The sequence below is a fragment of the Macaca fascicularis genome, chromosome 3 (genome assembly GCF_037993035.2).
Source record: "Macaca fascicularis isolate 582-1 chromosome 3, T2T-MFA8v1.1".
Lineage (NCBI taxonomy): Eukaryota > Metazoa > Chordata > Mammalia > Primates > Cercopithecidae > Macaca > Macaca fascicularis.
The window spans coordinates 113,720,737-113,738,207 of NC_088377.1; the positions used below are offsets into that span (position 1 = coordinate 113,720,737).

The 17,471-nt window shown below is 37.8% G+C and overlaps 1 protein-coding gene across 1 annotated transcript; it reads left to right on the forward strand.

Moving 5' to 3' along the window:
- The first annotated feature begins 12,986 nt into the window (after positions 1-12,986).
- On the forward strand, positions 12,987-17,222 carry SOSTDC1 (sclerostin domain containing 1). The gene is made up of 2 exons (XM_005550061.5): positions 12,987-13,261; positions 15,795-17,222. The coding sequence occupies exons 1-2, from the start codon at positions 13,057-13,059 to the stop codon at positions 16,208-16,210; spliced, it is 621 nt and encodes a 206-aa protein (XP_005550118.1). The 5' UTR covers positions 12,987-13,056; the 3' UTR covers positions 16,211-17,222.
- Positions 17,223-17,471: the final 249 nt, after the last annotated feature.

The window sequence follows — 17,471 nt, forward strand, 5'->3', positions numbered from 1 at the left end:
TAGAGAATAATGGTTAAATTGTTTCCATGAGATTTGTAATTGAGTTAATCTTTTGCCAACTTTAAACAAGGTTAAATCCCTCAATAAAGATTGTAAAAGTATCAATTAAAAGTAAAAGCAAGGACAAACAAAAAAGTAAGAGTCTTAATACAGGCATTACTTCTTCATAAAGCATTTTTTAATATTCATAATAAATTATTAAATCTTGTCTCTTCATATGTGTTTCAGACATTGCTTGATGTCAGTGTGAAAACAAAGTGATCAAAGTGATATAATAAATCTGACAAGCCTGGCGCGGTGGCTCACGCCTGTAATCCCCCCGCACTCTGGGAGGCCAAGGTGGGAGGATCACTTGACGTCAGGACTTCGAAACCAGCCTGGCCAACATGGGAAATCCCGTCTCTACTAAAAATACAAAAATTAGCTGAGTGTGGTAGTGTAAGCCTGGAATCCCAACTACTGGGACGCTGAGGCATGAGAATCGCTTGAATCTAGGAGGCAGAGGTTGCAGTGAACCAAGACTGTGCCACTGCATTCCAGTCTGGGTAACAGAATGAGACCCTGTCTCAAACAAACAAACAAACAACAACAACAAAAAAACTAACAACTTGAGAGTCTAGTAAAGGTATGGTTTATTTTTGTTGAAATTCTTTTTTAAATAAAAGAATGGATACCCAAAAATTCCACAGGTAACTGTGTCAAGATAAAAGAACGCCATTTCAAATGGGCATTTTCTCTTTCTCTCTGTCTTTCTTTCTTTCTTTGATGGAGTCTCACTCTGTCGCCCAGGCTGGAGTGCAGTGGCGTGATCTTGGCTCATTGCAGTCTCAGCCTCCTAGGTTCAAGTGATTCTCGTGTCTTAGCCTACCAAGTAGCTGGGTTCATAGGCACACGCCACCATGCCTTGCTAATTTTTGTATTTTTAGTAGAGATGGGGTTTCACTATGTTGGCCAGGCTAGTCTCAAACTCCTGACCTCAAGTAATCCACCCCCTCTTGGCCTCCCAAAGTGCTGGGATTACAGATGTGAGCCACTGCGCCCGGCCCACATTTTCTCTTTAATCAATGTAAAAGATTTAGGCTCTTATGGATAAAATGTCTCCAAAATTAAAGTTTGACTTTAAGTATAAAGATATATTAACTATCTTGGTACCTTGAAAATTGCAAATGTTTATGAAGATGGTATGAATTCCAGTCAAGAAGCTTAGATGTGCAAAATGAATCAACAAAAAAACCAAACACTTGAATTGCATTTCTTTATATTTTAAAATCAATTTCATTTAGGACCCTGACCCTTATTTTCCCCTTTCTCCTTTCCTAGCCACTCTCCAAGAACTTTACAAATTTTCGTGCAGTAGGACCAAGGCACTGGGGAGGTCCCTACAGACAGTGATCATGAGCAATCGTTCCCCATTGGTTACAGTCAAGGTGTCCATGCCCAGTCTGCACAATCCCTTCAGGTCCAGAGGCTCTGGAACTACATATCCTTCTGGGTCCTTGGAATCGTCAAGGAATGTATGTGCTTACCATGCCTTTCTGAAGCCTAGTCTTCTGTCTGGACACTGTCAGTAAGTAGACTTGGCTTCTGGTCTTTCATGAAGTGCCCATGCTCACTCTACTCTTCCACTCCTGCTCTTTATCTCTCCCCACCTACTTGGATAAAGGAATGGAGAAAACAGGGGGATAAAAACCTAATAGTTCAAAACTATTAGATTTTGAAAATATCCCACCACATTTATAAAGAAAAAAATCTGAAAACACTCTAAATATTCATCAACAGAGAACTGGATAAATAGGCTATGGTACATCCACACGATCCGTTCAATGAAGGGGTTAAGAAGAATGGTGTAAATCTGTATATTCTGATATGGGAAAATATCCAATATAGATTATTAAGTGCAAAATGTAGTTTCAGAAGTTATATGTATAGCATGATTCAGTTTCTATAAAAATGTAAAATATATATGTATGTATACATTTATAAGCATGTATAAGTATGTGCACATTTATAAGTATGTTTAGGTATAAATGTATGTGTACCTAAACCTGCTTATAAATGCAGAAAATATTGGAAAACATCACAAGAAACTCTTAAATGTGATTATCTCTGAAGAATGGCATTGGAAGAAGGATGAGAAGAGGTGGATTTTATCCTTCTACTAAGTAAACTATTTACATTTTTTACAACATGTACATGTTATTTTCCAAAATTGTATAACCTCAGTTTTAAAAAAGGTAGAAATCTGTACAAGTCTTTTTCATAACATAATCATTTTTGCATGTATTCAATACATTTTAAAATAAGTTTAAGTATTATTAAGTAATCTTTTAAATTTTCTCGTTATTGCTGTGGGAGCATGAAGAAGACTATTTGTTCAGAAAATTTGAAAATTTAAAGCAGTATTCTCTTTCAAACCTCATAAATTAAATATTCTATGTTAAAAATCTGCATTTTCCCCATTATCTTAAAGTTTCATTTTATTATATTTTAAATTATTTTACTAATCATAAATATGTTTTGCAGTATGTTAGGGTTGGAAAAGTAAATCACACAATTGAATTGAGACTAAAACAAATGTCCTCACATTATTTTAAATTACGGTACCTAATTCTCATAGATCCATACTCCACATGTTCAGAAATGCTTCCTTTTGCTCCAGTTGCCCTTGTCTCTCTTTCTCATTGCTTGATTAATTAAGTCTATACATTTAAAAACACTTCAAGGAGCAGAATTTTGAATTATGGCAACATTTACAGGAAGGAATGGTGTTCTAGGCAGGAGGAACAATATATGCAGAGGCATGAAAGCATTAAATAGAGTCATGAGTATGAGAAACTACTACTGAAGCACAAAATATAAATAAGGGAGTGGCAAGAAATCAGAGTAACTGGCTCATGAAGGTGTTTGTTTATTATGCAAGTAAAGGCAACAAACAATTTTTGAATGAGATGTTCACATATGCATTTTTCAAAGATCATTCTGGATCTCATTGCAGAGAGTTCATTTTAGGGTGATGAGACTGGAAGGCAAGAGATGAGCTAAGAAATTAGGATGGCAGTTCAGGCAAATGTTGAAAACTTGAACTAAGCCAGTAGGTAAATGGGCAATATAAAAGGAGATCTGAGAAACGTGTATTATTTATGGTTTCATGTAAAACAGAGGGTATACATTTTATAAGCCTGTACGAATACATCTACACAATAGTTCATCCTACTTGAGAATTACTGAACATAGGGAGTGAAATTTTAAAATCTAGGAGCATGATTAGGTGACTGTAGATATATAAAGGAAAGTCTTAAACCAGTATAATAGGTTTCTAAACCAAGGTCTATCATAATAATGTTGTAGAAAAACATCCTCATGAAATTGCTTCAGTAGCTGGACAGATTCTTTTCTTTACATTCTGGGGTACCTGTGCAAGATGTGCAGGTTTGTTACATAGGTAAACGTGTGCCATGGTGGTCTGCTGCACCTACCGACCCAGCATCCGTTAGGTCTTTTCCCTAATGCTCTCCCCACCCTGGACAAATTCTTGAGCTCTGTTTTGATATGGTGCGACTGTGCCCCACCCACATCTCATCTTGAATTCCCACATGTTGTAGGAGGTACCCAGTGGGAGGTAATTGAATTACGGGGCAAGTCTTTCCTGTGCTGTTCTTGTGATAGTGAATAAATCTTGCGAGATCTGATGTTTTTAAAAAGAGGAATTCCCCTGCACAAGCTCTCTCTCTTTGCCTGCTGCCATCCAAGTAAGAGGTGGCTTGCTCTTCCTTGCTTTCCACCATGATTGTGAGGCTTCCCCAGCCACGTGTAAATCCAATTAAACCTCTTTCTTTTGTAAATTGCCCAGTCTCGGGTATATCTTTATCAGCAGCATGAAAACAGGCTAATACAATTTCTAGTTGTCTCTTAGACATCTTCCCTTAGATTCCCATCAGCAAACTAACCTCATCTTAACTCAGCCCACACTCATTATTGTCCCAGACACCTTTCTCCTGACACTAGTCTCCCATTCACTCAGGTTTAAAACATCATTTTCACTTAGGACTCCCTCTCCAATTATCTACCAACCTAAACTCCACAGTATCTCTAATCTCTGTCCTAGCCTTTCCTCTCTCCTTCAAGTTCAAGATTATATTCTTTTTCACCTGGGCTCTCACAATAATGTTTCCCCTCCCTGTGTTCTAATATAACCACACCTAAACCATCTTACACGTTGCAGCTGGATTCAGCATCCCAAAACATAGTGTTGATATTGTCCCTGTTTCAAATCTGTCAAGGCTAGAGGAAATTTCAATTATTAAAATAACTTTGGAAAACTCTTTGGCATTATCTCCTAAAGTTGAACACACACACACCCTATATTGCATCCATTTCACAGTTAGATATATATCAAACAAAAATGTATGACCATATACATAAAAGAAAGGTACAGGAGCGTTTATAGGAGCATTATTCATAATGGCCTCAATTGGCATCAATACAATCTAGTAGACTGGATGAATAAATTGTGGAGTATTCATGCAATGCAATACTACACAACAGTGAAAAAAAGTCAGCTTTTTTATATCAATTTCTAAAACAGTCAAAAGTAATAACTGGTGTCAGAAATCAGGAGAGTGGTTTATTTTAGGGAGAAGATAGGAAGTAGTTACTAGAATGGAACAGGAGAGGAACTTCTAGATATTGGAAATTTTCTTTTCTTTTTTTTTTTTTCGAAATGGAGTCTCGCTCTGTCTCCCCAGGCTGGAGTGCAGTGATGTGATCTTGGCTCACTGCAACCTCCGCCTCCTGGGTTCAAGCAATTCTCCTGCCTTAGCCTCTTGAGTAGCTGTGATTACAGGCACGCACCACCAAGCCTGGCTAATTTTGTATTTTAGTAGAGACAGGATTTCATCACGTTGGCCAGGCTGGTCTCGAACTCCTAACCTCAGGTGATCCGCCTGCCACAGCCTCCCAAAGTGCTGGGATTACAGGTGTGAGCCACTGTGCTCAGCTGATATTGGAAATTTTCTATCACTTGACCTGGGTGGAGGCTACACTCTGCTTTCCCTTCGGGAGAAGAAAAATAAACACACACATCTACACATATACATCCTTCAATAGCTCTCCATTGTCTAACAAAGAATGTCCAAACTTCTCAAATGCAAAGCAAATTGTAGTCAATAATCTGTTCTAACCTAACTTTCCAATCGATGGAGTCAAATTTCCTTCCTTCCCAATGCTGACCCCCTCACTCCAGCTATGCTGTTGCTGTGAAACCCCGTACGCCAGCAGTCCCCAACCTTTTTGGCACCATGGCCCTATTTTGGAAGATGATTTTTCCATGGATGGGGCTGGGGATGGGGATGGTTTCAAGATGAAACTCTTCCACCTCAGATCATCAAGCCTTCCTTAGAGTCTCAAAAGGAACATGCAACCTAGATCTCCCGCACGTGCAGTTCACACTATATAGGGTTCGCGCTCCTATGAGAATCTAATGCGCCGCTGATGTGACACGAGGAGGTGCTCAGGTGGTCATGCTCACTCCCCGGCTGCTCACCTCCTGCTGTGTGGTGCAGTTCCTAACAGGCCATGGATCAATACTGGTCTGTAGCCCAAGGGTTGGTGACCCCTGCCCTACACCACAGATTCCACGTGTATATAACTTGGAAGCAAATTATTTTATTAAAAAAAAAATTGAAATTGGAAACTTCTGCAAGGACTGTTTTTTTTTCCAGGAAAGACTTGGTATTGTTGGGCCAAATCCTACTAAATTCTTGGGTTCTCCAACATCCTGACACACCAGGGAACTTCACACTGTAAAGTCTCTAAGCCCAAGTCTCTACTGGTGATGTAAGAACATAACTGACTTAGGCCTTGCCATGAAGCCTGCTGGTACTTAAATAAGGGACCCCTCAGGGAAGAGTGAAGCAACACTGTATGTGGCCAGGGCTAGGAGCCCAGTTTGACTGTGGGATGTCATTAAGTCTGGTGGACAATAATCAAAATCACAATGATCCAAGTATTTTACCTAAATCTGGGTCAATGCTGATCTCTGAACAAATCAGAAGTGGCTTCCAGAATTTCTAATGAGTGACAGTACTACTGTAGGTAGTAATTTTTATGGTTCTCTGTGTCCGTTTCTGTGAAACAAAGCATTAATCAGCACTGAGGGACACTGAGAGTATCCAGTCCCTAGGGAGAAATAAATATAGCAGAAGCAAACAGGTTAGGGTTTGGGCCTTGAGGGCGGAGCTTCAGGGCAGGGCTTCCATTTGATTCTGCAAACTGGAAGTATTTGGAGCACAGGCCCAGTTAAATAGACTAGGCAATCCTCATGGAGATCATGAGTCTAGGCCACACTTATGAGGGCATGTGTATATCCTATAACAGTTTACTTCAAACTTTAGCATGCTTAAGAACCACTTGGAAAGCTTGTTAAAATACAGTTTCCTGGGCTCCAGCCCAAGGGATTCTGACTCATGTCTGAGGTCAGGCCCAGAATTTGCATATCTAACAGGCTCTCAGGAGAAACATTGTTTTAGACCAACTATTAGGCTGGTGGAACGAAACTAATTCCAATCTGCATTCACCACTGGGGGCAGGATATTTAATATGCTGCCAGCCTTTGTCAGATTTAGTTCAGGGACCGTTGGACTGAACGCACAGAATGAGGGCATTGATTCCTATTGCATAATGTAATAAATTGAAGTAAAAAGGACAACTTCCTACTGGCGCTAGTTTGTGCAATCGGATGGAAGCCCTGTCCCTCCTGTCCTCACCTACTCCCTAGAGCTTGCTTGTGAAGTTTCTGGGTTGGGGAGGTGCTGTTGGCATCTAGTGAGTACAGCCCAGGGATGCTGCTAAACATCCCCCACAACAGAACCTTCCAGCCCAGAGGTCAATAGTGTGGAGACTGGAGGAACCCTATCTAGATCTCCATCTATTGGATTTGAGATTCACTTGGGTTTTATATCAGGTTACACAGGGCATTGTAAGCTGGGTTCTCTAAATTAATGTTATTCATGGTGAGGCGGTTTATAATAAAAGAAACATTATATTCAACAAATAAGACTAGCAAGCATTCAAACAAAATACAAATAAAGAGACAACTAATGAAGGTGATGAGGGAGAAAGAAAGAAAATTGTACAGGAAGAGTAGGTTAAGGGGAGTGCCTTTAGTAAAATTCTAACCAGGAACTTTCTGGAACAGGAAGAGAGGGTAGGCTTCATGTCTCATTCAGCTTTGCCTGGATGACACCATCTTTAAAAAGACTGGGCACAATATACACTAATATGAAATGAATGAAAGTGATTAGTCCATTCTCTTTTTAAGGATTTTTATGAATAAAGATTCTATGGTAGTTTTTGCGTTTTTTCTAAACTTATAATAGCTAATCACTTTTCCATTTAACAGGTGCTATTCTCTTAAGGGGAACTCTCAGAATAGTTTTAAGCCAGAGAGGAGCAGTAATAGTTTATTCTTGTATTCAGTAAATGCTTTTTGTTTATATATATGGAAATCCCCTTTATCGGTGATTTTGCTTTCCTTGGTTTCACTACAGGGAAAATTCCAGAAATAAACAATTGATAAGTTTGAAACTCCACACCATTCTGAGTAGTGCTATTAGTCACTTACTGACCATCTAGGTTATCAGATCGCCTGTTGTGCATCAAAGTGCTGTGTGCTCAATGAACTCTTATTTTACTTCATAGTTGCCCCAAAGCGCAAGAGTAGTGATGCTGGCAATTCGGGTTTGCCAAAGAGAAGTCGTAAAGTGTTTCCTGTAAGTGAAAAGGTGAAAGTTTTTGACTTAATAGAGAAAGAAAAAAAAATTTGTATGCTGAGTTTGCTAAGATCTATGGTAAGAAAGAACCTTCAATCCATGAAAGAAGAAAAAAATTCCTGCTAGTTTTGCTGTGGCCCTTCAAACCACACAAGTGACAGCCACAGTACATGATAAACGCTTAGTTAAGATGGAAAAGGCATTAAATTTCTGGATGGGAGAGATGAACAGAAATGTGTTCCAAATGATGCCAGTCAGGTTCAGAACTGGTTTCAGGCTTTCACTGGAGGTGTTGGAACGCATGCCCTGGAGATAAAGGGTGCTGTTGTATTCTGATGCATCCCGTGTTAAAAATTAGAAACAATTAGACTAATTTTTTTAAGCCTAATGACATTTATCTATTATCTCTTACTTTTTGGCGTAAACAAATCTCCCTTCTCTCAGCTTTTTGTTCTTTACCTTAAATAAGGTAATCATATTTTTGTTCAGACTTCTCTAGTCTTTCCAAACTCATATTTATAATTTGAAGGCTATAATGTAAAACCGTGCTCCTAGATTCATATTAAATGGCTATTTTTTCCACATTTCTTCTGTGCCAGGTTTTGTGTTAGACATTTTCATATATTTTTGTTCCTCTGTGAGGTAGGTAAGCATGGTCATGTTTTGTAGATGAAGAAACCGACTAAGAGAGTTTCAGAAAGTATAACCGACTTGAACAACACAGAAGTTAGGGAGCTGACCCCCGGACAGTTGAGAATTCACATATAACTTCTCACTCCCCCGAAACTTAACTACTGATAGTGTACTGTCAACTGGAAGCCTTACCAATAACATAAACAGTTGATTAACACATATTTTATAAGTTATATATATAAAATATACTCTATTCTTAAAGTAAGCTAGAGAAAAGAAAACGTTATTAAGAAAATTGTAAGAAAGAGAAAATACATTTATTCTTCATTAAGTGGAAATGGATCATCATAAGACATGTCTTCATCTCCACTGTCTTCACAGTGAGTAGGCTGAGAAGTAGGAATAAGAGGAAGGGTTGGTCTTGCTGTCTCAGGGTTGGCAGAAGTGGAAGAAAATCCAGGTATAAGTGGATCCTCACAGTTCAAACCTGTGTTGTTCAAGGATCAACTGTATATCCAAGTTCATACATATCGTAAATGGTAGAACTAAGATTCAATTTCAGATCCAAATTCAGATTTTCAAATTCAATTTCCAAGTCATATGATAAATGATACTATTTAGAAAATCATAATTGGTTTCCGGCTTTTACAAATCAAACTGCTAGTAGTAATTCTAATACCATTATTTGATTGTTACTAATGCCACCACAGTGATAGCTCAGCTGAGGTCTATAAAATAAATCTTTAACAAAATTTTCTATTTTTATTTTATTTTTCTTGCAATGATGCACAGCTGAGAACAGAAAATAAGTCTTAACACTCTCCCAAAGAGTGCAAGATGCACAGTCACCGTGTCTAATGATTCCACATCTGATGCTCTCAAGGCCCTAGCATTATTCACAAAATGACGTAATTACAAATAACATTGTACTGATTATGTTATGTAACAAATTATCCCAAAACTTAGTTAAAACAACAAACATTTATTATCTCATAGTTCTTGTGGTTGCCTCTGGTTTGATGTCTCTCCTAAAGTTTGCATTCAGGTTGTAGACCAGGGCTGCAGCCTCACCTGCCTGTGAGAAGATTTGCTTCTAAGCTCACCATGTCATTGTTGATGGAATTCTCAATTGTTTGGCTGAGGGCCTCATTCAGTCCCTTGTCGGTCACAGGCATCAGTTCCTTGTTATATGGACCTTCCTATGGGGAAGTACACATTATGGTAGCTGGCTTCCACCAAAGCAAGCAAGAGAGTGAGAGGAGCCAGAAAGACAGAAGTCACAGTTTTTTGAAAACCTAATCATAGAAGTCACATCTCATCACGTTAGTATGTTATACTAATTAGAAGTTAATCACTAAGTTCTTTCCACACTGAAGAAAAGGGGATTGCTACAAGGATGTGAATATCATGAGAAGGGGATTATTAGGAGCCATCTTAGCGACTGCCTACCACAAATACTAGCCAATCTCTTTTTAATGAAAGAATATTTTTTTCTATATTTCTTAAATACTTAATTTAACCACTTATTCCACAATACCCATAAGATAGAAATGGTTCTTCTTTCATAGGTCTTGCCAAGTCATCAGGTAACTAGCTGCTCTGACACATGTATGCTGGATTGAGACGAGCAGATAGAGGGAAGAGAGGCCAAGGCGAGTTTTCTCAGTGCTAGTGCCGTCTAAACTGAGACTGGAAGGAAAAGTAGGTGATTAGTCAAGGAAGAGGGTGAGGGAAGAGTGTTATAAGCAAAGGGAATAACAGGTGCATACTAATGCCTGAAGATGAGAAAGAATCAATTTCAATATTAAATATCTATATTCATTCTTCTCGGGTTATTATAGTTTGTGGTTATCCTTCACTTGATCTTAGCCAAAAGGCCGAGAAGCAATAGTTTGTGGTTATTTTTAATGGAGCTCTTTTAAACTGATCAGAATAACTGTTAAGTATTAAACTTATGATTATTTCTGTTTTAGCAAAGTAGTTTTCTTTCTTTTTATTTATTGATTTATTTTGAGACAGGGTCTCACTCTTGCCCAGGCTAGAGTGTTGCAGTGCTATCACAGCTCACTGCAGCCTCAACACCCCAGGCTCAAGTGTTTCTCTTGCCTCAGCCTCCTGAGTAGCTGGGACTACAGGTATGAATCACCATGCTCAGCTAGTTTTTGTTATATTTTTGCAGAGACAAGGTCTTACTATGTTGTCTAGGCTGGTCTCGAATTCCTGTGCTCAAGCGATCCTCCTGTCTTGGCTTCTTAGAGTGCGCAATTACAGGCAGAAGCCACTGCACCCAGCCTCAAAGTAGTTCTCTAGAGGTCTGTCAGGTAAATTGGGCCCAAGAACTCTGAGTTTGTCCTGTCCACATGCACAACGACATTGCCTTCTCTTCTAATTTTGCTTCTGCCTGAGGTGATATCCTAAGGTTCAGCCTACAAAATACTAGGTGCAGCAGATTTAATAACTGTGCATGAGTTTGGTCAACCTCATTAGCCCAACCTGATAATTAAATTCCAATTAAAATACCCCCTGCTCGTGACACACAAAAAAGAAAAAGCAGTGAGGAACAGATTAGATTATTTTGACCTTTTAATTTCCTTTAGGCATTGGGTCTGTAGGTCAATGATTAATATTAACATGCTTTGTGTAATTAACATCAAGTCCCTTGGTAAGTAGGACAGAAATTCTTCATAGTTAGTGTTTTAGAAGGATGCCTGTAATCTCCATTTGCACAAAATAAACTGACATATGATTTTCCAGGAAGGATGTTAGAATAAATGACTATTTATCCAATCTAGGATAGAGATATATTGTTAGTAGGGAGTATATGTCCATTAAATTGATTGTCTGAGTCTGGTTTTTAAACTTTTTATTATGTACAATTTGGAACATACACAAGAATAAACAGAATATAATACTTTACCATCCTGCTCTAACAACCATCAACTTATAATTAATCTTTTGCCACTCACACCTCTAACCTCCTCATATTGTTTTTGAAGCTTATTCTAGCTTATTCCATATAATGTAAAAGAGTATATAAAATCATTTCATCTAAGGATATTCCAGTATATACCTCTGATAGAGAAGCAGTAATTGTTTTAAAACAAAACTACAGTACAATTTCTGTCCTAAAAAAGAACAATAATTTATTGGTATTATAATACTTTTCCTTTATTCTTATTTTTACTTTCTTTTGTAGTGAGATAGATGATAGATAATTAGTGGTTAAATTGGGGGTGATTTTACCCCATAGGGGTCATCTGGTAATGTTTGGAGATATTTTTGTTACCAACTAGGGGGTGCTACTGGCGTCTAGTTGGTAGAAGCCAGGGAAGATGATAAACACACAGGACAGTTCCCCAATAATAAAGAACTGTCTCTTGCAAAATGTCAGTCGTGCTTCTATGGAGAAATTCAGGTAGGCAGACAGATAGATAGACAGACAGATAGGTGAACAGCAGTTACAATGGACAAAAGCTTATACAGAAAAGAGATACAAAATTAGGTGACTTAGGTAGCCACACAAAGGACAAAAATGGATTTATAATTGAAAAGGTGATTCAGAATAGTTATTCCAATTGAGATGTCCCATCATGAAATAGAATTTTATGACTGTTTTAAAGGGATTATCAGTGGCCTATAATTAATTAATGGAACACGTGTTCTGGGTGTAGGTAAAGTAATTCAGAAAAATAGGTTTCTTACTTGGGCAGCAGAGTCAAAGAAAGTAATGAGCAAAATATTTAGTAAATATGAGTCGATTCTGTGTTCTGAAAAAATCTAGAAAAAATTATTTTGGATTCACTAAGCAGTCTGTCACAAATGGCTTTGTTTTATGTAAAACAGCGCTATGGATATTAATGCTTGTGACACATTTTTAAGATGAAAATGAGTATTACTTACTTTAATGTAGACAGAACTATGCTCATTATTCTCCACACAGAACCCCTGGCAATAATTTACCTAGCAGCACAGTAGTTCATGCAGATCAAAGCTGCATTATTTAAGCATGTCCAGGGGGCAGGTTTTAGTTCTGTGCAAAAAAAAATATTGGTTTGCTTTAAGGAAAAAAAAATATTGGTTTGCTTCTTGAGAGAAAGCAATGTTTCGCTAACTAGGTGCTTCATGCAAGTCCTACAATATTTAAACTCACACGACTTCCTCCTGTTACCTGGGAAGAACTCCCTTCCTGACGCAAATACTCTAAAATCTGAGGGAAGTATAGAACTGTGGGAAAGCCAGTCTCTTCAAATGAACAGCGATGTATTTTCATTTAAATTAAACCCGAATGTTAACTAGACTCAGGAAAGGAAATGGCAGAGGAGAGTCTGTCGTTGATATAGAATGTGCCTGCCTGCGTCGGCTCACAGACAAGTGATGAAGTCCAACTCTGAAATTTCAGGCAATTTGTATACCAAGCTCCTCCTTTTCTGCAGTCTTCTTTTCCATTGGTAAAATTCTTTTGCAGGGTCATGTAGGGATCCCACCCCTTCTCTGTGTTTTCACTCTGAAGCTCTACACAACTTTACACCTGAATGAACGCCAAACCTCTGTGGATATATAAAGGGAAGCTTGAGGAGGAATTTCACAGATACAGTGCAGAAGCAGAGGCAAAGGAATTAACCAGCTCTTCAGCCAAGCAAATCCTCTACTCACCATGCTTCCTCCTGCCATTCATTTCTATCTCCTTCCCCTTGCATGCATCCTAATGAAAAGCTGTTTGGCTTTTAAAAATGATGCCACAGAAATCCTTTATTCACATGTGGTTAAACCTGTTCCAGCACACCCCAGCAGCAACAGCACGATGAATCAAGCCAGAAATGGAGGCAGGCATTTCAGTAACACTGGACTGGATCGGAACAGTAAGTGTGTTTTACTTGTACAGGTTTGTTTGTTTTTTTTCTTTTCTGGTAGCATTAGCTCACATTGCTGTAGAATTGTTTTATTGGTAACTAACCTGAACCATATATATTTTGTGAAACAATTTGGGAGTAATCTGCCACATGCGTAGGCTGGCATTCTTCCCTATGTAGTGATTTTAAAGTTAACCTAACTAAAAGAGTGGTTTAATAATGCAAGCACAGACTGAAGTTTTATCAAACATCCAGAAACAAAACATTTCCAGGAATTAAACTATGGTTCTGTCAAAATCATGCAAAATGAGAGTTTTAAAAAGTATTGTTTTAGATAGCTCAAGTTCTGGTTGTTTTGTCAATTTATTTCAGGGCGTATGCAATTTTGGTAAAGTGTATAAAGGTAGCTAACATGTATTATTAGTTACCATCCACAAATACATATAGGGAATCACAAAGGAAAAAAGGAAGCTTCCAGGAGAAAAAATTTGTTTACATTGGATTTCTAAAATATGCCTAGTGAGATAGTCAAAAGTTTTGATGAAGCTCAATATAAAAGAGGGATAAACTAAAAATTTTGGAGAATCATATTTTTCTAAACTAATTCCTTGTTGTCCCATTCAAAATTTAGATAATTGTATATTTCTGTGACAGACTGGGGACTTTTTTGTAACTTAAGAGATTAAAACAACAGCTTAGTTGACACACTAATTGACCACTGGTTAGGGGGATTCAAACTTCCCCTAACTTTTATTTCCATCTTTTCCTTTAGAAGAGGCCACATGCTAATAATCAGGTTTTAAGAGAGAGAGAGAGAGAGAGAGAGAGAGAGAGAGAGAGAAAGAGAAACAGTGAACAGGAAATCTTACACAAATCTTTTGCCTCTCCTTCTTCACTCCATTCAACTATGAAAAGTAGTTTTGACCTTTGAAAAGTCAAACCAAATATGACTGTTAATGTCTAAGAAAGCTAAGATGTTTTAACTTTCATGAAGATGGTTGCTTTTAAGTACACAGGACATATCTGATTATTATTAGATTACTGAGCAATGTGGTGGGTATTCGTCGTCAATGAACTGTCACTGCAAAAATGCCAAATCTGTATATACACAGGAACAGAAAGCTTGACAAGTCAAAATTATTTCTGGCTATTTCCAGGTGCATTCCTGAGGCAGCTGCAGGAAGGTGAGCTGGAGGCAGAATCAGGCACGCTGAGCACACTGTCCAACCAAACAATTTACGCTTTACATTTTAATCCCACAATTCTAGATTTCTATGCATGCATGTGTATATAAGTAAGTTTTTACGCAAATGTCACGTTCCCCTTAAGCTATATCTCTTACCTCAGAAGTACTAGGATACAGAGATGAAGTGAAACTCCTGATTCAGTTCTACTTTGACTTAGCTTTCAGTACTCTTTGTAGAACCACTTCAGTGTCCCTTATCATTTCTATTTGTAAAATGTCAGCAGCCTGCACTTTTAAACATCCTTTTTTTTTTCCTGGTTGGCAAGCCTTGATTTCTTTTCAAGCTTGTTATAAGCAATTCTCCTCAAGTTTAGATAACAAAGCAAGGGTAAGGAAAACTTAAAATATTTAAAGATTAATTTTTGCTTTAATTACATAAGGCATGTAACAAGACACAGCCAATTAGAGAACATACCTATCAAATCCAAATAACTAAAACAAAAAGTTTACCATGACCAATATTCAGGAAATGAACACCGTGGTTCCTTTTGCAGTTGTAAATCAGACATGTTAGGCATTTTTCTGCCATAAAATTCATGGAAATGTAGCCAAGTTGTTATGGCAACCATACGTTCCTGATTTAGGGGCTTTTATATTCTTCGAATCTTGAGTTGTAGTGGCATTTTGCATTTCAAACATCTTACTGTTTGTATTTTTTAAAATATAGTTTGGGAATTTATGTTTAAAACATAGTTATTAAGTTTGATATGCAAAATGTCAGATGTTGTACACATATGCATGTATGAGTCTCTGCAGCGAAAGTCTAAAATTGAAATAAAATATTACTGAGAGCATATGCATTATACACAATATTTCAATGGCCCTACCACATTCTTTTCAACAGATTTTTTAAAAGCCTAATTGAAAGCACTTGCAGACATTAACCAATATGACCCTTGAGAAAGAGAATATTAAAGTATACTCTTTTAACTCATTGAATAACGAATATTTACACGTAAATGGAAGAGCTGCTAACCCCTTATTGGAGAGTGAGACTAAGAAAATTGGATTTTCAAACACTCTAATAAGCAATCAGCTAATGATATATATATAAAAAAATCGGGCCTACATTTTTCTTCCCAAAAAAGTTATAGCCATGTAAACTGATGATTTTCATGAAAGTGTCTCTATCCTATCCAGGCAGATTGTTTTCATTGTGAAAATAAAGTAGGTGCTCACTTTCTATTTGGCAATTTTCTATCATTTGGCTATTATTTTTGTCATTGCGGAGCACTTTTTAAAAGGTCTTCGTTTGCATTTTTGTCTCTGATGCACATTCTTTTTTGTTTCCTGCAGCTCGGGTTCAAGTGGGTTGCCGGGAACTGCGTTCCACCAAATACATCTCTGATGGCCAGTGCACCAGCATCAGCCCTCTGAAGGAGCTGGTGTGTGCTGGTGAGTGCTTGCCCCTGCCAGTGCTCCCTAACTGGATTGGAGGAGGCTATGGAACAAAGTACTGGAGCAGGAGGAGCTCCCAGGAGTGGCGGTGTGTCAATGACAAAACCCGTACCCAGAGAATCCAGCTGCAGTGCCAAGATGGCAGCACACGCACCTACAAAATCACAGTAGTCACTGCCTGCAAGTGCAAGAGGTACACCCGGCAGCACAACGAGTCCAGTCACAACTTTGAGAGCATGTCACCTGCCAAGCCCGTCCAGCATCACAGAGAGCGGAAAAGAGCCAGCAAATCCAGCAAGCACAGCATGAGTTAGAACTCAGACTCCCATAACTAGACTTACTAGTAACCATCTGCTTTACAGATTTGATTGCTTGGAAAACTCAAGCCTGCCATTGCTATTTTCTCACTTGAAAGTATATGCTTTCTGCTTTGATCAAACCCAGCAAGCTGTCTTAAGTATCAGGACCTTCTTTGGGAATAGTTTTTCCTTTTCAAGTTTTTCAAGATGTAGGTATATCCATGAATACAATTTGCATTTAAATTCCACGTATCCTGTAGTTTTAATTCCTCATTGTTCTTAAAAGACTGTTGATACTATATACATCAGTGAATCATTATATTTTAAAACAGAAAAGGGCTTCTCAGATACCCTCCATCTACTGGCCCATCCCATATCCTAAACAAAACCCCTTCAAAACAGAAAGGTTAAAAAAAAATTGTTGTCATGAATCTTCGCAGCAACATTTCAGAAAGGTGCTTTTTTGGTACTCTTCATGGGAACAGTTTAGCAGCCATGAGTGATCTTCCTTTGAAAGAGAATGAAAGACCTTGTGACATTTCACTTCAAAAATAAGCCCTGTAGCTCTTTACAGTTGCATAGTATGAAATTATACCCTGCATGCTGACCCTCGCTTGGAATGGAATGCCAGAAATGCATGGCAGTGGCTAATAAGTAAAGCTGATTAACTATTTATTTGTCAATGTTATTATTTAATGAGCTTTCACATGTGATTTTTTTTCAAAATGTTAATTTTTTAATGTTTTGGAACTTTTTCATGGACCTAAATATTTTCCTATATGACTTGTGGTTGACCTTGAAATATGAAAATACATGTTGTAGATATGTAAAATGATTATTTTACTCTCCTTATTACATATATGTTCATGGTGAACTTTATCAATAGTATGGATCTTTTTAAATCAATAAGATGCTTTGTAAAGTTGAAATACGTAATACTTTCTTGTTTAATCTGTGCAATCAGAAGGTGTTTTGACCTTCAATTCAACTGGTTTCTTTTAACAAAAATAAACACTGCTAAAAGTTATTGTCGTTGCCTTTAACATGTATAAAGGGTGCAAAAACTGTAGAATAAATGTGTAAGGGTAATTGCTTTTTTGTTTTCTAAGTCACATTCAAGCTTTGACAGAAGTATCTATTCTAAGAGAGGAGAGAGAGGGAGACATGGAGTCCACCTCTTCAGTAAATGGGAGGTTGCAAAACTTGGGTGTCAATCCAGCAATGAGTAGTCATGAGAATATCAAATTTACATACACCAGTGGATGCCAAGTCTGCT

Bases quoted from the DNA above. Each gene is read 5' to 3' on its own strand.
- SOSTDC1 (XM_005550061.5), top strand. From the start codon at position 13,057: ATGCTTCCTCCTGCCATTCATTTCTATCTCCTTCCCCTTGCATGCATC. The intron at 13,262-15,794 runs GTAAGTGTGTTT...TGTTTCCTGCAG, and splicing joins CACTGGACTGGATCGGAACA to CTCGGGTTCAAGTGGGTTGC.